This window comes from Halichoeres trimaculatus, unplaced genomic scaffold, assembly GCF_033239565.1.
Source record: "Halichoeres trimaculatus isolate MK-OKI-2021-1 unplaced genomic scaffold, fHalTri1.1 fHalTri1_scaffold_17, whole genome shotgun sequence".
NCBI classification, from domain to species: Eukaryota; Metazoa; Chordata; class Actinopteri; order Labriformes; family Labridae; genus Halichoeres; species Halichoeres trimaculatus.
In genome coordinates, this window is record NW_027437195.1 from 23,796,349 (window position 1) to 23,818,619 (window position 22,271).

The following is a 22,271-nucleotide window of genomic DNA, read 5'->3' on the forward strand; positions in this document are numbered from 1 at the left end:
AACTATCCTTGTCTTTTGTTTGTTTGTTTTGTTTTTGTTTGTTTTGTGTGTGTGTGTGTGTGTGGTTTGTGTTTTTGTTTTGTTTTGTTTATTTTTGGCTCTTCTTTGCTTGTTTGTGGTATATTTTTTTTAAGTTTGTGCTTTCTGTTTTTAATGGTGCTGCTCTTTCTTTTGGTTCTGGTGATTTCTCTTCTGTAATGCCCTGTTTAGGGGCATTTTGTGTTTACATCCTTTGTCGTTGTTGTTTGTTGTTTTTGTTGTTTTTCCTTAAAAAATTTCTCTTCTATATTTGCATTTACTCTTTTTTCTTGCTTTATCTCTTCTGTGTTTACGTTTTTCCATTTCATCCTTTCTCGTTGTTGTGTTTGCCATTTTATGTTTGTGTTCTCTTTTTTATTTTAGTGTTTCCTTTTTTGGTGTGTCTTTTATGTTTTTTTTTTTTCATTTTCTCTTACGTTGTCATGTTGTCTTTTTTTTCCTTTAGGTATGTTTTGCATTCTGGGAAACCGTATTTGTATATTGTAATTGATATTTCTGTGTTTGTTTGTTTTCTTTTTTGTTTTATATTGTTTTATTTTGTTTTGGGTTTTTTTTTTCGTCTTTTTTCAGTTTTATTATTATTATTGTTTTGGGGGGGGTTTTTTGTTTTTTTTTTTTTTGGGGGGGGGGGGGGGGGGGGATTTGCTTGCTTGTTTTATTTTTTTTTATTTTTTATTTTTTTCTTGTTTTAATAATGTCCTACTGCTTATTCAGTCAAGGATGTTGTGTTAAAGGCTCTTCCGTCTACAGAGGAATATATTAATGCTCTAAATAACGCTTTATGGGGACTTAGCTCCAGGCTAATGACAAACAGACATCAGCTCAGTGTTTTCTTCCTGGTTAAAAGAGACTGATAGACTGTGGTTAAAAGCCAGTGCAGGCGCTTGGTTAATTGCACCGCGCAGCCAGTATTTATAGCATATTTGCCACGGGCGGGCGGAGCTAAGGAGGCGGAGATGGAGGGATGCTGCTGAGCAGAAAGCAGGTGGAGACCGCGGATGTTTACGGGAAACATTTGACAGAAGGAGGATCACAGGAAGCTGGGAAAAAGACATTTTCTCTTCTTCTTGGAGCTTGAATTTTACTGTGGACTCGTTTTTGATCATTTTTCAACCTTCTGGGTGCACAGATCTGAAGTCTGCTCGGAAGGCTGCGAAAGGATCCGTCTGTCTGTCGTGTCGCTGGAGGTTGCGACGATGTGATGCTCGATCGAAGCTTTTTTCCCTGAAACCTGATATTATGCAGGGAACAAGGGGCGCTGCACGGATTACAGGGGAACAAAGCACCGGTTTAGAAAACGTTTTGCAAACTGGCAGGTTAGTGGATGTTTCAGCGGTGCTAAGGCATGAATTACAAACAAATCAAAGGATATTTGTACAGAAAATAATGTAAATGTCACATTTTGAGCCACATTTCTTCTTGGATCATGGTAATGAACCAATCCTGAGCGTTTGGCTTTGGTGTGAAGTGCAGATGTTTCCTGCTGATACAGAAGAGTCCAGGCCTTTCCTTTTTGTAAGGTGTGAGTCCATGATGGTGGACAGAGCTTGTTTACTAGATAGACTCTCATTCAAGGGTTTAATATCAAGCTTTTACTCCAGACTACTTAATAATATATGTGCAGGACGGCTAGGAATTTAAATGCAGGCTGTTTGTAGGTTGATTGTGGGATGTAGAGTGAAAAATATTGCTATGAGTAATCAAATTCTCTCAGCCCAGTAACTCTGCCAAAAATAGACCCTCTATTAAAGGACCTTGGTGTTTTTTCATGTGTTATGTCACTTCCCTGAAGGGAGAATGTCTCATCTGGAGTCAAAATCTGTGCATGAGTTTGTGTTCATGCATGCATGAATCTGTGAGCCGGCGTTCGGACCCTCCCCCATAGCCTGCATCGCTCTTAAGCTCTGGATGAATGCTGTAATCCTCTAATTGAAAACTCTTCCCACTATTTCATCCCCTCATGTATCATACAACCCAACCTCCCTCCCTCCATGATCCCCGCCCCCTTCTATCATCTCCACCTACAGAATCCGCCAACTATGGTCGACCCCTCAGAGGCAGAGGAGCAGAGTAAGTGTAAAGGCCCGCAGCTCGACACTCCCACCGTGGCGACAGAAGACCCTCGACTTACAGATCAGGCTGATGGAACGACGACGGAGGAGGATGGGGATGCTGGATTCGAGACACCTCCCACAGGCAGCTCTGAGCCGAGCCCCTGCCACATCGCGTCCCCACCGGGACCAGACCCGGCCTCCCATCAGGGGCCTCCACCTCAGCAACCACAGACTCAGACTGACAAAGACGAGCCGCCAAAGCTACACCTGGACCTGTACAACTTTGACTCACCAGCCGCAGAGGGAAGCCGCTACGTGCTCACAAGCCCCCGCTCCTTAGAGGCGTGTGCTCGATGTGGCGTCAAACCCGTAGAGCTGCTGCCTCGCCCACTCGCAGACTTTGCCCGGGAGGCCCCTGGGCGCTCCATGCGTGTGGCGACGGGTCTGTTTGAAGTCTACGAGAGGGATCGGCACGCCAAGCTGAGGCAGTGCAGAGAGGAGAGGGAGAGGATCATCAGAGAGGAGAAACGAAGGATTCTGCAGGCGGCGGCGAACAGCAGCAGCCCATCGTCATCCCCTGTGGAGCAGCAGCACAAAGCCTCCTCTGGCTCTACACTGTCCCCAAAATCTGGGCAGGTGACCTCCAGCTCTGCCTCCAGGTCCACGGCGTCAGGTTCAACTTCTAAAACTGGAGTAGCTCTTCTACCTAAGCCTTCTTCCACCAGTTTTAGTACTTCACCTAAACTCACACATTCAGCCTCTGCTCCATCTGCAAAAACGGGTCCAACAGCCTCTGCACCATCCTTCAAAGCAGGATCCACCAAATCCCCATCGTCTGAGCAAGTGAAAACTCCTCGTCCACTCTCGTCAGGCCCCCCACCTGTAACCAGGAAGTCTTCAGGCGGTAAAGTCTCCAATACGTTCCCCAGACCAACACCCAAACCGCCTTCCTTCCCAAGAGCCAACACCACGTTGACGTCCTCTGTGTCCAAACCTGCGGCGCAGAAAGCAGGGACACCTCTAAACGGCGTGACAGGAGGAGCGTTCTCTCAGCAGAACGGCCACCCAGGCTTCCACCCTAAGGTGCGAGGAAAGAGCCACTCGTTGGAGTCCCTGCAGCGGAGGATCGATCCAGTCTGCTCCTCCACTTCCACCACTACAACCACCACGTGCACCTCCTCAGAGTCCGGAGCTTCCTCTTCTTACAGCTGGGATGGAGCCCGGGATCACTGGGCTAAATTCTCCAGTCCTCGAGCTCGCACCATGGCCACTTTCAACTCCCTGATGGGCCGCAGCCTCAGTCTGGGCGACCTGAGCCACTCCCCTCAGACCACGCAGAAGGTGGAGCGCATCGTGAAGGAGGTGAAGAAACGAGGCCTGAAAGCTGTGTCCGAGCGAGACCGCAAGATCGCTGCGCTCATGCTCGCGAGGTACCAGGAGGAAGACATCATGAGCCAGACGCGCTACGTTGCTCACCTGCAGTGGGACAGCGAGCGCAGGATGGACGAGTTTCGCCGGGAGCAGGAGGACAGGGAGAAGCAGCGCGCGGTGCAGGAGTGTCAGAGGGTTTGGCAAACCCAGGTGTCGATACGTCAGAGGAGACTCAGCCAGCAGGAGCGACAATCAGCAGCGGCCAAGATGCGACAAGCGGAGGAGAATGAGGAGAGATGGAGGGAGCTGGCCGAGCAGCAGGAGAAGAGTCGCCTGCTGAGGCTGCAGCAGGCCGCCCGGGAGGAGAAGCACAAAAAAGCTCTGCAGGAGCAGAACTTGAAGGCGCTGGAGGAGGAGAGGGCGGCCATGCTGGAGCAGGAGAGGCTGCTGCTGAAGGAGAAGCTCACCATGGCCGAGCTGAAGAGACAAGAGAAGGAGCACCAGGCGCAGGAGGACAGACGAGGCCTGAACAAAGCTGAGAAGAGACGCCACGCTGCCCTGATTCAAGAGATCGCCCGCAGGGAGCAAGAGGAGCGGGAGGAGGCGAGGAGGGTAGCAGAGGAGAAGCTCAGCCGCTCCCTGGAGAATTACGAACAGATCGTCGAGCGGAGAGGACAGGAGCTGAAGGAGAAGGCCAAGCGTGAGGAGAAGCAGATCCAGAAAGCACGCAAAGCCGCAGAGAGGCGTGAGAAGCAGCAGCAGCAGCTCCTGGAGGCTCGCGTGAGGGAGGCGGAGAAACGAGCCCAGCAGGCGGCTTTGGTGGCCGAAGAGCGGGCCAGGGAGAAAGCTCAGCGGGCCGTGCAGAGCCGGCAGGAGAAGGAGAAACTCCAGAGGCTCAACAGGCAGCGCGTGGAGGAGGAGGAGAAGCAGAGGCGTCTGGAGCTGCTGCAGTCCATCGAGAGGAAGCTGGAGAAGAGCGAGCAGATCTTCAAGGAGAAGAAGGCGGTGCTGGAGAGCGCTCGATCTGTGGCGAGAGCTTCGTTTCATGTGCGGGACAAAGTGCGCGAGGAGACGAACATGCGTACGTTTGATAAAATGGCTCTGGAGGCTCAGCTTAAAGCCAGCCTGGATGAGAAATAAAGACACAGCTTCCTGTGGTGGACTCTGATTCTGGTCATGTGCTCGCCTTCACCATGGCTCTCATCAGTCAGCAGCTTTATCCCTCTTCCTATGAGTGTTACTTCTCCATTTCCCCCAAGTTTCTTACATTTTTCATCAACGTCCAATCAAAGCAAACCAAATCATTTTTTATCAAGGAGACAACAGTTCACATCAGCGGTTTGAAATCCACACTGAGGCCTGTAAGAGACCAACAGTAGACTTCATATTAAAGTAGAGAGTGCTGCAACACAACCCCCTCTTCTCCCCTTCTGCTCTGTCTGTCTCAGTGACCGGACTGAAAGCTGTGCAGGAACTGAAAAGACTCATTGTTTACCAGGAAGCACAACTCCATGACAACTGCAGAGGCTTTTAGACGGACCACTTTGCGAGGAAATATCAAGCGCAAATGGTCCCAGTCCCCCAGAGCAACACTGGGATCCTTTTTGTACACAAATCTGGACATAGCGTGGAAGTAGAGCCCTCAGCTGGACACGTGTCTGCACCGTAACGCTGACATTGCAGCACAGGAGGGCTGCGCACGAGGCCTGTGCTGATGAAGCATCAGCAGGACTCTGCTTCCTCTCAAGGACTCCCTCTGCCTCCCCTCTTTATGCCAGAGTACAGAACATATCGAAGCCCTCCGAGAAACGGATAACCCCAACTCCTGCAGACGCTCTGCTCCCAGTCAAGGATGACAGGTACACGCTTTTATTTTCTGTCACAAACACGTGGTCAAACTGACCCGACTCAGCAGAAATAAATGCTTTAACTCAACATGTGAGCCAACATCAGGCTTTAAAGACCTCTGACTGCGCTAATCCTGCAATCTCAGATTAAAAAAAGAGAATCAGGAGAAACGTGGGATTCTGCCCTCAGATGGAGGTGTTGCCATAGAGATAGTAACCAGGATGGTGCAGAGAGGGTGCGTGGGAATATGAGGGGGCTGCCGGCAGAGGAGGAGGTTTTATTCTGGAAGATGAAGATCTAAACCTAGATTTAGCCACATTAGCTCATCTTTTTATAAAACCAAAACATATCTTTATATATTTCAACTTATTTTAAGAATTTGTTTCCTTTTCTTCCAATTTTTTTCTCTGATATCCTGAACATATTTTTCTTCCTATTTCAATATTCATATTTACGTTTACCATCCTCTTGATAAGAGATATGAACGGTTAGCCAGCCAAACAATCAAACATGGCCACCCTTGCTGTTTTATCATTTAAAGCCAAAAATGTTGTGCTGCCACCCACCACTTGTCAGGATGGCAGCTTTTGACAATGCCTACTACAATTATGCAATAATGCTGTACTACCTGGATGTAAACAAGCACAGATGACAGATGTTGTCTTGTAGTGTGGGGTGGTTTTTCAGTATGTACAGTGTTTCCCAGACCACAGCAGAAGTAATTCAGAGTTAGTTTTAGACCTCTCTCATAAATCAGGTCTATACCTTGTTTTTTTTAATTTAACAGACTAAATGGCCTTATGATATTCATGTAATGTACATGACGGGATGTCGTTTGTACATCATTGCATTCACATTTCTCCTGTTGCTGCTGTTTTTGCACACAGTGAAGTTCTGCCCCAAGGCGTTACCAGACACACAAACATGTGCACATGTTTACAAACTCAGACAAGCACACTCCGTATAGCTAGGGATGGGTACCTTTCACATTTGAAACAATACAGTCCAATAACCTGTACCTGGCAATTGCTACTGATACTCAACGGTACCAATTTTCGGTACTTTTCATGTGGTAAAAAATATCAATTGGTTTAATAAAAAATGTATATCATTTCAATTTAACATATTTATCACTCAATATATAACCTTGCAATGTTGTGTTCATGTCCAGCATGGACAATCTCCTACTCTCCCACTCCCTCATAGGCACAAGGATGCATTTAGATTCACATAAAAGGAAAAGGTACCATGTTTAGGTACCTTTTGATTTTATGTAAATCGGTACCTGATGCTTTTGACAGAATTCAGTCAATGCCTATAAAAGTACCTAACTGGATACCTATCCTTACGTATAGCGGACAGAGAGCTGGAGAAACATTTCATTTAAACCAATAGGTAACCACTCGACCAGAGCTTTGGGAAATGTAGATGCAAAATGGATAGTACATGTAAGCTAGCTCAAAGCTAACTCTGATACAATGCATCAAATATTAGCAATTGTGCTCCATACTTTAGACGATCCTTCTGGACCCCGCTTCTATTATGTACACAAATGGAACATGGGTCAAACTGTTACATTGAAATACACGTCAAATAAATGTTAAATGAGCTTTCTGTCATTACAGTTCGTGTTTATTATGCTGATTTATGTCCAAGTGTTTTTTTGGCAACTTTTACTTTGATTTTAAAAGAATGAGTGATTGACAGTACTGTTATTGAGTGAAGGCTTTTATAGTGTTCTGTAGGAAATCATAACAATCACTAACATAAGAGTCATTGAGCTTTCCAAAAGGGCAGAAATGAAAATATGTTGTCTGGTCAATGTGCCATCAAAGCTATTAGCTGGTGGTGCTAGCTCTGGTAACTAGCAACTATTTAGCAAACCCATTCAGAATCATTTGGCTGCAAACTGTGATCCTGGTTTGATTAGTTTTACACACATTTTTTATCAGTTTTCTGAGTGTTTTCATAACTTAAAGGCGAGTGTTTGCTTAACTTTAAATCTCAGGTAACTGACTGAGAAATTTTGTAGCTTCGCAGCATCCTTCCTCTTTCATAAATATGGGCTTTCATAAATGTATTCTTTACACCCTTAGTTTCTCCAGTTTCTAAACACCCTTTTTCATTGTTCAACTCTCCACATTTGGATACGTACAATTTGTACAGCTTTGTTCTTCCTGTGACTCTTTAATATTCCCCTCAGTGAATTTACTGCAGCAGTCCTCTCCCTCTGCAGCACTTTAGAAAGACATCCTCTCAAACCTTCACCTACATATCCAGCCCCTGTCCCTGCCGCTCCTGCTGAGGTCGTTCAGCTCTGAGAGAAATCCAGAAACGCAGCAGCAGAGCTGCAGAGGACTGACAGGCTTACAGCTCAGACTGAGCCTCGCTGTTCCCTCCTGATAATCAGGGGGGAGGTGATGTAAGGTTAGAGCATGAGGCAGCAGATTTATGCCTGCTTATGCATTGAATGAAAAAATAAATAAAAGATTGTATTAAATGGAGGAGCAAGCTGCAGCAGCAAATCACATTTGTTGGATTAAATTCTGAATATAGTTTGAGAACAGGATAAACTTTCTGCTTGGGACGATTTTTTTTTTTCCTGCTGCTTCTTTTGTTCTTATGTTTTGCAATTCCTCACATTAAACCCAAAACTCAGCTTGTTTAGAAACCATAGTGGTTATATTTATTATTCACTTACTAATAATTATTTTCAGAGAAAACAAAGCACAAAGCACTTGTCATAAATTTAGTCTCTTTACTAAGAGCAATATTTTATCGGCTTTTAAGAGCTTTACATCACACTTCAGCTGGTTTTTAAGCGCCTCATTGCTTTATTGATTTCTTTACACCTCAATGATGCCAGAATGACCCAAGCTCCTGTAGATGATTCATAGATTTGGAGCTTCAGCATCTTATTAGCTCATCCTTCAAGATTTCAGTCTGGAGAAAATAATGATTCATAGCGCTATCAATAGGTACTAGATTTGTGGATAAGTCTGTCTGCAAAAGCTGAGTGTGATGCACATGATGCTATGTTTATGTTTCTTTTCCTTGCATGTGTAATTTTAGGTCTTTCTGTGTGTAAAGTTATCAGAAGCAGTGATTTTACTGACGCTCATCAATCTGTTATTTTCCTCTCTGCAGGTCTTGGAGCTGAGGAAGAGCTGGAGATGGACCCTGTGACCTGTGACCCCTGTGACAGAGCCTCTGAACTGTATCAAACACAAAAAGGTCTCTCTTCTCATGGAAACACGTCTCTTTAGTCGTTTGTAACTAGTAACAGTGCCATCATCCTTAGTGCCGCTAAGAACTGGATCCCTGATGTGAACCTACAGCCTTTTACCTGCGGAAATGAAAAGACATGTTCAAGGTTCAAACACAGCTTTATTAGCATCAAGGCATTATGTTCAGTCCACAATGAGTTCCCTCTTTCTTTCCCCTGACGTGAGCTTCTTCCTCTTTCTTCTTTTGCTAAGTTAAAGAGTCATTTGTACATTATCCTACAGTGCTTGTGTGAGTGGATTACATCACGTTGCTTCGTCAAAGACAGATTTTTGGATGTAGCAATAACGGAAATGGTCAAATTCAATATCAGACATACATGTGAGCTCTTTGTTTTTATAAAACCTCTGTTAAAGTGAAGGAAGCAGTGTGTGCATACAATCAAAACCAGAACAATAAAACAAACATTTTACAAGATTTATCTGTCTCTATCTGCTAAACATGTCGTCATAACAGAAATCTATAATAATACTTTTTATATAAAAAGGTGAAGACTGAAGAGTCTACCATTAACACATGACATCAACAACGTTTGGTGGTAATGTGAGTTCAACCAGGGTGAGAAAACAGCTGTTTGTCCAACTCACATCTTTTTAACTCTTTGGTTTTACCAGGTCTGAAAGTTCCTTATTGCACGTTTTCAACGAAACAGCTTTGAGAAAATCTGGATCTAAAGTCATGTTTCCACCAAAGGAACCTGGAACTTTAAGCCTTGGTGTTTTTCAAGGGAGGGATGTTCCTCCATGCATCTGGATACCCACATTAAAGCAACAAATACATTCTTCAGCCAATGAATGTCAAGTGTGAGATTTTAAACACCTTTATCATTGAATGTTGCCTTTTCTGAATTCCTCTGGCTTTGTGCTCAGGATAAATGATCAATAGTACCTGTATTTTGTCTTTGGCACAATTTTTGTATGCGTTTTTCCTTAATTGACAAATTTAATGTATTGATTTTTACAAAAGGACCCAACAAACTTTATGTGCCTTTGGAAAGTGTAACCATCCAACAGGTACCAGGTAAGGTTATGGGAACCTCAAATAGAACCTGTCCCTTGTAGCAGGGGTGCAGCTTATTCCTTAAAGCGTTCCTGCTCTCTGGCAAAGATATTAACTATAGTCACTCTATAGTTTTATAAAATCTGTTTCTTTCTTTCTCTTTTTTCTAAAAAATGTTCCAGGAACTTAAGTTGAGAATAGACTGGAATTGCTGAACAGGAACTTTTCAGGTATGCCAGCAAAGTACCCAATCTGAGCGTGTAGATAGCAACTTTTTTGGTAAATAATATTAAGCAACTGGAAAGTTCTCCACAAAAAAATGTCCATTTAACTCAATCCAGAGACCATGGTATTCTTTCTTTGACAGTTCTCCATCCCTTTTAAAAGTTCCTGCTTTGGAATCACAGCAGTGATTACTCTGGCTGTCACCACTAAGCTGTTGAACCTTCAAACCCTAGGATTTTGACTGGAAGAGCCAGTACCTAAATTTCTTCTTAATGGTACTACATGCCGAGAGACCTGAGCTCTGCCAGTAAAAAACAAAACAAAACATTTGCTTAAAGTAAATAAATAATGTAAAGCGCATTTAGTCCACTTTCACCTGTACTTCTTAAGATACCATACCTAGACCAGGGACTTTTACATAGGGGATTGGAAATGCATTAAGTTCCTTGAACAGTTCCTGCACTGTGAGCTTAACTCCTGCAGTGGAAATGGGACTGTTCCCTTTGGCAATTGATCTTTTTGTTTCTTATCTTTTTCTTTTTTTTCACACAAAATTTCAAGAACTAAAATTAGGAACTAGTACTGCATTTTCTCTCCAGCACATTCCACAGTTTTTAACAGAGGACACAGGAACTGAAGCAGTTTTTTACTCCTTAATTGTTAATTAACTTCTTGGGGATTTTTAAGATCCGGTAGAGGAAAAGAAACAGGACTTTCTGCCCCAGGGTTTACTCTTTTTGGTTCCTCAAACTGTTTGTTCTGAAAAGGCTACAAATTAGTCCAGAAAAACAGTACCATTACATAAAAAGGTTCAGTTTTGAGTCAGTGCTAAACTTTCACTGCTGTTCATACATTTTTAGAAACTTCAGATCCTGGTCTACAGTTTTCAGCGGTGTGTTCAGGAACAGGATCTCTACATCGCTCAGCTAAGGACCACCTCTCCTCTCAGTCCTCTAATTTGTTCGTGGCATCTTTACGAGTGATGATCTCGTACACACTCTCTCTGAAGTTGCTGTCGGATGTCAGTCGTTTGGCGGTCTCTCGCAGCTCGTCCATGTTAGTGTCGTCAACGGGGGCAACGGCGAATGACTTTGAGTGTTTTACTGTGGAAAAAATGAGAGAAGAGTGTGAGACATAGTACAGGGACCAAGTCTGAATGATAAACATATATCTTAATCATATGCGAAACATCGAATGAGCCTCAAACTTCATAATGTGACTATTTGTTGCATTTGTTTGCTCACACAGACGTTAAAGATACAAACAAAATATGCAGCACTCCATGAATTCAGAACATCATAGTGATTTTCAGCAGATGAAGTCAGTCGTTAAACATTTATGTTTTCTGCTCTGATCATTTCTGCGTCACCGTGCACAGACTTACACCAGTGGCGTCTGGAGGCTCTCCTCTGGATCCTGCAGCTCTTGATTCGGCGAGCAGCAGCTTTGTGCAGATACACCGCGTTCTTCATGATTGCTGGGAGCTTCGCCTCGATCTCTGCTGCACAGATACAGTCCTCAAAGAACCCTGAGAATCACAAACACACGGTACAAAGAGGATGCTGATATCAATCCAGTGTTACTTATTAGAATGCGTGCAGCACATTTCTGTTTCCCTCTCCTTTGATTTAACGGTGCCTTGTCGAGTGTTTTCTCCGGCCTTGAGAAAAAAAAAAACTATCTGAATACATTAACTGAAGGAGTTCACTGAGCTGCAACAATGAAGCACTGAAGTGTTTGTTGTTGTCTAAGTGCCACTTCCTGCTTCTGGTTGAGAGCATTTCAAAGAGTGAGGTTCAATAGGCCGAGACATTTTCTGACTAAACACTTGAAATTCATCTAAATGAAAGTTACTTATTTTTAAATGACATAAATATTATAGAAGCGCTGACCTGGAAAAAAAATCAACACAATATGCATGATAATAAGCAGATTATTGCTCAGTGGAAATAATAATAATGGACTTAACGAACATGGCTCGAACCAACTGCTGCTTTAATTAAGAATATAAATGAAATACAAAGACCCAGACTCATTTAGGAGAATATTTGTCTCTGAATTGATGAGATATCTCACTGTTGTAGATTCTTCCCACTGGAAAAACTACAAAATTCACACGCAATACCACCTCTGCCCACAAGAGGGCAGCCACACTGCAGCCAGATTACATGATTCACTTTGTCATTAAAGAGGATTTAACTCACACCTGATGCACATTTTCTCCCCGATATCTGACTCTAACCAGCCCCTGTGAGCTCATGCAGACTCCCAGCTACAGATGGATCTGATCTGAAGGAAATCAGAGGTTTCACTCACTCCTCAGCTGAGTCACATCTCCCTTCATCTTCTCATCTCTCTCTTTGGTTCTCTCCATAGAGTTCAGGCCTTTCTCAAGATCCTGCAGAGCCTCCTCCGCCTGTTTCAGCCTTTTCTCTAACTCCATCCGAGACTGGATTTCCGCCTGAGACACAAAGAAACAGCTACTTTTAAATCATCTCTTTACTTTAATGAATACTACTTTTTAAACACTTAAATCTTTAATCCTGAATGTAAATACCAATAAATAAAAATAAAACAGATTGTTAGCTTTGGGGCTGTTAAGCTGTTAACCATGACCTTCATCATGACTTTGTTGTTGTTTATTTGCCCCCTGTGATGAGCTGAGTCACGCTGCGTTACCTTCAGCTCGGCCTCCGTCTGCCTTTTGTCTGCAGTGAGCTGAGACAGTGACTGCTGCAGCGTTCGAGCCTCAGATGAGTAAAACTCTCGCTCCTGCTGCAGGACTTTGGCCCGCTGCTCGTTTTCCCTGAGCCTGGGGAAAATACAGCAATTTATAACAACATGCATGTCTCTGACCCAGCCACAAAATATTCATCTCTATACTTCAGAGAATGAGCAGGTTTAAGAAGTTCACAGATTGAGCCGCAGCACAAGTCGGTCTGCACATGCTGCTATCTGAGTTCACTGAGCTGTACGGATGAACACGCACACACGCAAACCTGCAAAGTCATTTCAAAGTTAGAACAGGAAGCACAGACCTTCATCTCTCTAACTGCATTGAGGAAGCTGATAAATGTTTTTTGTCAGCAGGGGTGAAGGAGCATTAGTTTGAAATACATTTTTACATTAAAAAAATTGTTTGCAGTTTTTCTGCTGAGCAAAAACAAACTTTGTTGTTAAATTAAGATAATTTGCTTTGCATTACGCATTTCCTCCTCTAGGAAACTTTTTTTTCTGCTCAAAAAATATTTGTGATGATACTGATAATGTTTTGAAGTCACGTGCTTAAGCTTGTTGTGAATCGTAAAATGCCATTAATGGCTTTCTATTTTAAAAAAAATGTGACATTAACACTGATGGAACTAACTTCTGTTTTTCTATTTCGTGCCAAACTTCTTTGAAAATTTCTTCTTAAAAAATTCCTGTGCTCTAAATTACAGTCAGATGAATTAACTGAATGAATCACTGATGTTGCAGCTATGGACAATTTGTGTAAAAAATTACGAAATAACTAAATTTGCTACTAATTACATTGGTGAACACCCAGTGTTTAAAACATTGACCCATTAGCCACATTTAGGGACAATGCCCACGTCATCTTATGGTGATATTACAGCATAATATCAATTTTCTGAATGAAACTAGTATATTTACGTACTATAACAGTAATAATTAACAACTAATGATTTACTAATAAAACTAACAACCACAATTTCCTGTACAAAGACCAGTTCAGTCTTTATACGTATCATGTTTTACTTTTCCCAGAAAGCAAAGAGAATTTTTTAAAAAATGCACACCAGATAAAATCTGGGGTCTAAGGAGGTTAAATAATTGAAGAAGCTTTGCATTGAATGGGAATATTTAGCAACATTTACACTGAAACACTCCACTGTTCACATCTCCTGTCAGTGGGGCTACGGTGGCCTTCAGGGACAAAAAGTTCCAATGATACATGATAAATATGATCCTGTATTTTTCAACTTTTCCCGTCAAAAGCATCTATCAGTACAACTATGTACATTAACTTGTTATTCGTCTTCCACCTGGCACTCACTTAATAAGAAATGCATATGTTACTTGTTTGTCCATTCTGTGCTTCAGTAGGAAAAGGTTTCTTATGTAGAAATAAGAGGCTCATTCAGGTAAAAAATAAATAAATAAATAATTTAAGTATTCAAAAAAAACTTTAAACACATGCATGAATATTGTATTCTAGTTTAAACAAGTCTGACCTGATAAATGCTGCTTAATTGAATTAATAAAATTAAAGACATGCACCTTTAAATCTACACATAAATAGACCAGAAACTGCAAAATTATTCTTTAAATTGGTTTTAAAATGAACACCATTTTTTAATTTTTAGTAAATTTAGAGGGGAACATTTCTATATTTTTAAATCAGCTGAGTTCTGAATTTCAACCATTTGTTGTGAATTTTCAGTATAGTAGATTACAATCTACTAGTGCCAAGAAGAACCTGTTTTTACAAAGTATTTCATTTATACATCCTTGGATTTATATGGAGGACCAAAACTGCCAAAATTGAAAAAAATAAAATGAAAATAAAAAATAAAAAATATACACACAAACAAATTAATTAATTAACTGATTAATAAATAAATAAATAAATGTGTAAATGGAATGAAATATCAATAGATAAGTAAATAAAAGCACTTCATATTTATTTTATGGGTTAAATAAGAGCATAGTGTTTTTATTTATTGATATTTGATTATATTTACACATTTATTTTGTATCTATTTTTACTTTTATCTATTTACTTATCAATATATTTTTTCATTTTTGTTTTTATTTTCACTTTTATTTTATTTTTAATTTTGGAAGTTTTGCTCCTCCATAGATTTAGAGTGTTGCTTACAGAAATCCTGTAGTGAGGCTTTAATTTTGGAGATGCTGATGAGGAGAAACTTGAATTTTAAAACTGTCTGATTCTCCAAAAACCTGCTGACTGAGCAGAGCAGCAGATCACAGACAGAGCTCATGGAAACATAAAGTTACAGGTCGTATATTTCAGCGCTGCTAACAGAACATTAGTGCTTCACAGTCGATAGCAGCAGCCTGGAATACCCCTCTTACTCCTGCTGATCAATGAGCTGCTTGTTTTGGGATCAATACACATTTCCACTCGCTCATCCTGTGTGCATTAGCATCCCAGAGTTTGACCCTTTGGACGCTGAAACCTGAAGCTCTGATTCTTTAGATGTTTACTTTACAATTTCTTATCAATCATCAGTGTTTGTATGTTTGTGTCTTACTTCCTAAACTCTGAAAACACTTCTCACTTCCACACTCACTTCTCATCCGCCTCTTCTTTCTCCTTCAGGAGGATCTTCATCTGCTCCTCAATGTGTCTCAGGTCCTGCAGCAGGTCCATGTCTCCCAGATCCTCTCCGTCCTCAGACGTCCTGCAGGCTGAGCTCTCCCCTGTCATCTCTGTTGCCTCCTTTTCCTCCTTCACCCCGAGAAGCTCCAGAGTCCGCTGTTTCTCCTGAGAGAGCTCCTGGAGGAGGAAAACAATATTTCAGGTGACACAAAGAAAAACATCTCTCTAAAATAAATATTTTTTGTTTTTAATTACAGCTGAACTTTTTAAATGCGGAATTAAATCCAACACCTCTTGTTTTTACCTACGGCAGCTTTCTCTCAGTACATTCTGCTGTTTTGTAAATCCCCACTCAAAGAAAAGCAGAAATAAGTTATTTCTGTCAAACTTTGTTTTCCTACCTCGATGGATTTCTGCAGCTTGATGGTTAAAGTGCTCAGCTCCTCTTTCTCATTTTCCACTCCTCTCAGGGACTGAGCTGTACCATCCAGGTCTCTGACATCAACACAGAATAAATCACGTCAGGTTTCAGTCTTTTCAAACTGTCGATCAGGATCAGGACAAATCAAAAGGAGAGAGCTGAGTCTTTACAGTCTGATATGCTCCTGCTCTGCTTTCAGCTCCATCACCACCTCCTCAAACTTCATCTTCTCCTCCTCCAGGACTTGATTCAGACGCTCCAGCTCCTGCACACACAAACCAAAACCCTTTAAGTCTGTTTCAGACAGAATTTCACTGATTTTTCCTGATCTCTGGAGAACTCACCTCTCTCTGTGCTTTCTGGTGACTCAGCTCCTCCGTCTCCTCCATCAGTTTGTCTGCAGGAAGAAAATAACTGGAAGTAAGCCTGCTGTGCAAGTGTAATTTTCAGAAAGCATGTTTATTCAGATGATTTCTCTTTGTTTTACCCAGGTACTCCTGCTTCTCCTTGGCCAGCTGCAGCCCCTGAGCCTCCAGACTCTCGATCATGGCCTCTCCCAGCTGAGCGTTTTTCCACGTGCTGTCGGACAAACATCAAAACTTTCTGTGAGTTATCCATCACTTTGCAGCAAGTCAAACTTTCCTCTTCATTCAGCAAACTTCATTAAAACCTGTTGAACAGAATCACTTGTAATTTGGCCTAAAGGTTCATGTTTTCACTGAGACTTTGAGGATTCAGACTCTTCCTCAGGTTATGTTATTCAGAGGGTAACTTTTGAATCTGGTCTTTAAACTTGCTGCAGATTTCACAGCCCCAAGAGGATGAAACACCTTGACTTTGGTGATCCTTGTTCCTCTTCTTGAGCTCCATCAGTTTCATTGAGTTTTATCTAATTCAGTAAAATATCTGAGCTTCTATTACATGAATTATGGTGAAGTTAAAAGCACGCTTTCATGGTGCCTAGATGTTCTTCTGTATCAAACACAAGGTAAAGTGTCTATTTCTGAAATATCTTCACTTTCAAAGTCTCTGCACTGCATAAAACTGAAATCTAATCAAGTGTTTTTGTCTTATTTTCAGTAGAAACGGTCTTTTTGGACTTAAAATGAGCCACATTCACCTGACCAGTCAAGAAAAAAAGTCTTGTTTCAAGTTATTTAAAGACAAAAATGACATCTAAATTATTTGTAACAAGTTTAAAAAAAAATCTACTAGTGGAGCAAGAGAAAAGTTACTTGTAGTAAGACTTTTTTTTTTTTCTTTGCAAATTTGTATTGTTCCATTGGCAGATTTTTTTTTACTTGTTACAAACATTTCAGACCTCACTCTTGTCATTTAATAACTTGAAACAAGTCATTTATCTGGAATGACCAGCTGAATGTGTCCCATATTGAGTATAAGTCAATTTTTACTTCAAATAAGACCAAAAAACTTCATAAGATTTTTTTGCAGTGTGTAAAAACTGGGGAAGGCATTAACAATACCCACATGATTTATTATTGCAACACTGATATGTTCGTAGGGCTTTGTGGTATCCGTCTAAATATTTGCAAAACTGGTGACAATTCAAAAAGTCTCAGCCGGATTTTTGAACCCAAATGATCCAGATCTCATGAAATCACTTCACCGAACTAACTCACTCTCAGGGAGTCTGCATCATAAAAAGAGGACTTCGGTCGGCCTGATACTCACACTTTTCCCGACTCGTGCAGCATCTCCATCCACTGGACCTGCTCCTCCTCAGACTCAGCAGCCACCACGATGGTTCCCTGAGGGAGGAGTATGAAATATGAACAGGACTGTAAACCTCTGCAGGATGATAATGATGAAAGAAGAGAGACAGAGGTGTGTTAAAGGTGTGTTTAAGGTGTGTTAACGGTGTGACAGGCATTTGTTCTTACGGTGAAGTCTTCCAGGTTGATCACGATGCCAAAGGGCATGCCCAAGTTATCGTTAGCTGACACCACACATCCTTCCAGTGGAATGACTCCCTGAAACAGAAACACACCACAGAGTTACTTCAGAGTGATTGTTAGAAAAATTCAAAGTACGGAGGCCCTGAGAGGCAAGAAAGAGAAAATTAATCAGGAGAGAGATATTCTCAAAATGTCTGGAAAGAGTCATCTTTGAGTGACTCAAGAAGAGGTAAATAAAAAGATTTAGACAAACGTTTTTAGCCCTTTTTTACAAGTTGTTAGAAAAAAGGCTGAAGAGGAAGAAAAATATCTAGCAAGTAAATCAAAATAAATATTAAATTAAAATTTTGCATGTGATTAATCTTTTTTTTGTGATGCTTTTTTTTACCTCTTGCAGCAGAAATGAGTATTACAGCAAAAAAACAAGTTTAGTTTTTAGCTTTCATCAATGTTTCTTTTTTTTTTTCAAAAGAAATTACACAAACCATTTTTTTCCAACCATGTAAAACTGTTTAAGTATTTGTATGTCACTATTTCACTACTACTGTTGTTCAGAAATGATTAAGTACTTATAAAATACAGTAAAAAAAAAAATCTAGTATTCATTTTTCATGAAGTAGATTTTAAAATCCAGGAATTAAAAACGGCTGCTCAAAAAAACAAAAAAATAACAAAAAACTAAAAGAAATAAAAAGAAAATATAAAGAATATTTCTTTTAAAGAACAAAATGTGTTTCAAATTACTCTGAAAGACTTAAAAAAAAAAATCTCATAATTTATACATAAAAGTTAAAAAAACATCAAAAAGACGTTGCTTTGAACTATTTTTTCCCTGTGAGTGGCCTCTCAGGGCTTCCGTACAGAAACCCTCTGAAGTGATTTCAACACATTCATGTTAAACATTAAGTTATCTTCAAAAAAAATAAAATCTTCTGCTGTATTCTGCATGTCTTCGCAGGTGTTGAGTAAAGCAGCAGCGGCTCACCTTTGGGTGGATGTTGAAGTACCTGTTGGTCTCAAAGTTCTTCTTCTCGCTCTCGGCATAGTAGAGTAAGAAACTGTCTTTGATGATGAAGAATCTTTGGACAAACGGAGACAATGAAAGCAGCAAAGAGTCAGCAGATTTCAGCATCCTGGCAATGAGGTACACGAATATGAGTCAGAAAATGAAATCTCCTCCCAAGGGTTTTTTTTTTTTTTTTAAATATGAAATGTTAATTTGAGGCTCAAGATCAGTTAAATCATCCTTAAGTCAATCATCTGTATGAGCTTCTTTGTACTGAAAATTTGAGGGTGATAAAGTTCAGTAAAATGATTGGGTGATTTTACAAATTGGAATCCTGACAGGGTGAGCAAGACTTTTTCTGCCACGATTCTAACTCACACCTGTTCACTATACATCACCACCCTACACCCCAGATTGACCACATGCTCCAGGGTCATTTTTCCAGATTTGATACTCTCCTCTGAAAACCTAAAACCAGTGAACACCTTCAGAGCTCTCAGAAAAATAATCCAGAAAAGCCCAAAGCTCACTGCATCTTTATTTGAAAGTGATCCTCAGTATGAATTGGTTTCAGCAAATCACCGCTCAGGTTCATCGATTTAATGTAACGTGTGATTGGCCCACTTAAACCGCTGGTTAAGTTGAGTTTGATGTATTTGACAGCTGGAAGTGTAAATGCATTCGCAGAAAAATCATTTGGATTACGAGAACTGTCAGGATAATTTACACAACTGAGAGCTTCCATAGCCGTGATTCATCGAATAAATCAGGAAAAATGAGGCTATTCCATGGGGTCATGACCTGAGCTTTATGTGTGAAATCAGCAGAACAGCCCTTTAATTTGTTTAATATTCATCCAGATTATAACCCAGCTCTTATCTGACGCCCGTCATTATCCAGATTTCATCCCTCTGGTGTCAGATTATTGCCCAAACATCTTGTTTTGGAGCTCTCGGCTGATTCTGCGTTTTGGCTCAGGAAACCAGACGAGCTTTGAGCGAACACGACTTCAGACTTTCTGACACAAGCAAACAGCCGAGGTGACAAAGAGAGAGCTGCAAATGGACTCTCTGGACCCCGTCGTGTATTGTCGCTTTAACGGTTATGTAAACTAAGAGCATTACAGTGACGTGAGTTGGTATTCCAGACATTTAAACGTCCAAATACACCATCAGATCAGGAAACACTCTCACAGCAGGAGGTTATTTAGCAGCTTGTTTTTGAATGGAGCAAACATTTATCTCATCAAATCTCTGAAATACCGAGATTTCTGTTATTTTATGATTTCTCTTTGATGTTTGGATCTGTGGAAAAAAACAACTTTTTTTTCAGTGAATTGCAGACAAAAAGTAGCTACTTTGTGCTTTTTTTGGCTCCTAGATGAACAGTAAGCCTACTCTTTATCATAAAATCTGCTCATTTAGTCCAGAACAGAGGAAGAATCTCACTTTATGTAAGATTAAAGACGTCTAGGAAAAAAGAAATACAGAAAGCTGATATTCTATGAGCTAAATGTTTTAGAATTCATCTGTAGCTTTTGTTGACAAATTTCTGAATGTGCTTCCGTATCTTAAAATGCCAGAAAAACACCCATGCATGATGCACGCTTGGCAAATTGTAAACTTTTCTTCCTGTGGTGTTGTGTCATAAAAAAGTACAGTAAAAGTTTTAAAGTCATAAACTTGACTTTATTTTTTACACTTTTAGCTTGTTTATGCTCTTCTAAAGAAGAATATGTCCATACCCTTAGAAAAATCTGCTTATCTACCCAAAATGTAGATGAAAAAATTCTACTTTTATGAGTTCCAGTTTTTACAAGAACTGAAGAAAAAGGTGGTTTTCAGACAGTTTATCCTCAACATGTAATAATTCATCCACGTTTCGACATCATGGATTTAGATTTTTAAAGAAAAAATGATCTAACACTTTATGCGCCCCATGTACAGAGGATAAAGTCCTTGATGCAGCAGTCATTTTTTCTGACATTGGCATTGATTTTTGGCATTTTGAATTTGGCTAAATGTGTTCTTTAAATGATTGAAACTTACTAAACTATTGGCTTCAAAACTCCTTCACTATCAAAACTCTCAATATATGTAATATTCCTGTTGGAAGGAAATTCCTGCATGTGCAACTGCAGAACAGACAAATCTTTGAGTTTATTTGAATATAAGAAATATAAGAAATGTTAACATTTCAAACCAACAGTGTGAAATAAATGTTCAGTCTAAATAAGTATAAGACCAGAAAATTATCTATGTTTCAAATACGTTGAACTTTTTAAAAATAAAACATCTCCCGCACTATAACCTCTGAATATTGAATAAAAATGCTTTGATTATTAATTATTCAGCAATTTGGGTAAACAAATCTCTCAATATCTAGATTTATCATGAACTTCATTAGAAGTTGAAACACTTGTGTAAAAAGGAAGCATACTTTTACTTTGATCCGTTTTTGTTTCTTTTTTTTTTTACTTGTTTTTTTGTTTGTTTTTGTTTGTGTTTTTTTGTTTTTTATTTTGTTTTCTATTTATTATATATTTTTTGATTATTTTTTATTATTATTTTTATTTTAATTGTATTTTATTTTATTTTATTTTATTTTATTTTATTTTATTTTATTTTATTTTTTTGGGGGGGGGTCTTTTTTGTTTTTGTTTTTTTCTACAGGTAAACATCCTCAGAGATGTTTCACAGGGCAGCTGAAGCAGAAACTGGTATTTTTATAAGTTATATATTCATTCTACGATATTAATATGAATATGTATTATTATACTAGTTTAACAAATTGTTGATACACAAGGAAAACTTTTTTCTTAACTTTACTTTACTCATCTTCTATCATAGCTTGGTGATAAACTTTTCAATTCTCTTCCCTCGGAGAACCAAAAAGTCACTTTCTTAATGAAAAATTTGTTTTGTTTTGTTTGGTTTTGAGATTGAAGGATTTCTTTCTCCCCTTAAAATGTCCTAACTGAAGAGAGAGGTGATGATGGTGATGTTTCCCGAGCTACAGATCAAGTTTCTCCACCCTCTGATGAAACGAGGATCAGACCCACCAAAGAAACCCTGACTCACTCACCTGCGGGACCACTTGGCTGACGGCCGTCCAAACGGTCTCTTCCACAGCACCCCGTGCAGCTGCACCTTGGTGCTGATGTCCAACACTTCAGCGTCTGTCTGCTCCATGGACGACCAGGGCGAGAACAGAGAGTTTCTGGATGAAGATGAGAACATCCTCTGTGACTCTCCCACGCCCTGGAGGTGGAGCGAAAACAGAAAAAAAAACTATCAATGAAGTGAAACTTCAATACGTGAAGTCGATAACAATTAACCGAGCAGAGGTGACAGAGCAGCTGCAGGGAAAGCTTCGACACAGGGCAGGAAAAGTCGCAAACATATCCCGATAACTCAGCAGGGTGGAATGATGCAGCTGCCAATACGCTCATCTGACTGACCGCGCAGCGCACGGAGGAGAGGAAAACAGGGATGACAGAGAGGAAGAGGAGGGAGGTGACGGGGGAGGGAAGCTTTGTGAGTGAGATGCTAAATCTGAAGCCGGTCGATACCTCCCAGCCAGTAAAAGCTGTTATTCAGATTACTGTAGCCGCAGAGAGCAGCCGTCTCCAGCTCTTGGCAGGTATGAACTCTGTGGTCTCCACCCCTCCACCCCTCCACCCCTCCATCCCTCCAGCAGTGAATTAGGGGAACATCTGGGCCTGAAAGCGCAGAGGATGGAGAGTCAGAGCGGTGAAACA

General features: G+C 40.6%; 2 protein-coding genes across 2 annotated transcripts; one reads left to right on the top strand and one right to left on the bottom strand.

Annotated features, from left to right (window-relative positions):
* Window positions 1-965: 965 nt before the first annotated feature.
* Window positions 966-8,701, top strand: ccdc177 (coiled-coil domain containing 177). The gene is made up of 3 exons (XM_074692088.1): window positions 966-1,355; window positions 2,067-5,323; window positions 8,460-8,701. Exon 2 carries the CDS (start codon window positions 2,079-2,081, stop codon window positions 4,602-4,604), a length of 2,526 nt encoding a protein of 841 aa, XP_074548189.1. The 5' UTR covers window positions 966-1,355; window positions 2,067-2,078; the 3' UTR covers window positions 4,605-5,323; window positions 8,460-8,701.
* A 649-nt stretch (window positions 8,702-9,350) lies between these two features.
* Window positions 9,351-22,124, bottom strand: plekhd1 (pleckstrin homology domain containing, family D (with coiled-coil domains) member 1). The gene is made up of 13 exons (XM_074692090.1): window positions 21,596-22,124; window positions 18,491-18,584; window positions 17,491-17,580; window positions 17,282-17,358; window positions 16,077-16,168; window positions 15,934-15,986; window positions 15,760-15,854; window positions 15,570-15,663; window positions 15,140-15,345; window positions 12,501-12,633; window positions 12,138-12,282; window positions 11,206-11,349; window positions 9,351-10,924 (listed from the first exon to the last, which is right to left on the bottom strand). Exons 1-13 carry the CDS (start codon window positions 21,748-21,750, stop codon window positions 10,767-10,769), a joined length of 1,536 nt encoding a protein of 511 aa, XP_074548191.1. The 5' UTR covers window positions 21,751-22,124; the 3' UTR covers window positions 9,351-10,766.
* Between the last annotated feature and the right edge of the window lie 147 nt (window positions 22,125-22,271).

Excerpts from the sequence above, each read along its gene's own strand:
- ccdc177 (XM_074692088.1), top strand. The coding sequence starts at position 2,079 with ATGGTCGACCCCTCAGAGGCAGAGGAGCAGAGTAAGTGTAAAGGCCCG.
- plekhd1 (XM_074692090.1), bottom strand. The coding sequence starts at position 21,750 with ATGTTCTCATCTTCATCCAGAAACTCTCTGTTCTCGCCCTGGTCGTCC. Across the intron at positions 12,283-12,500 it reads AGACGGAGGCCGAGCTGAAG|GCGGAAATCCAGTCTCGGAT; the intron begins GTAACGCAGCGT and ends TTTGTGTCTCAG. Across the intron at positions 10,925-11,205 it reads AGCCTCCAGACGCCACTGGT|TAAAACACTCAAAGTCATTC; the intron begins GTAAGTCTGTGC and ends TTTTTTCCACAG.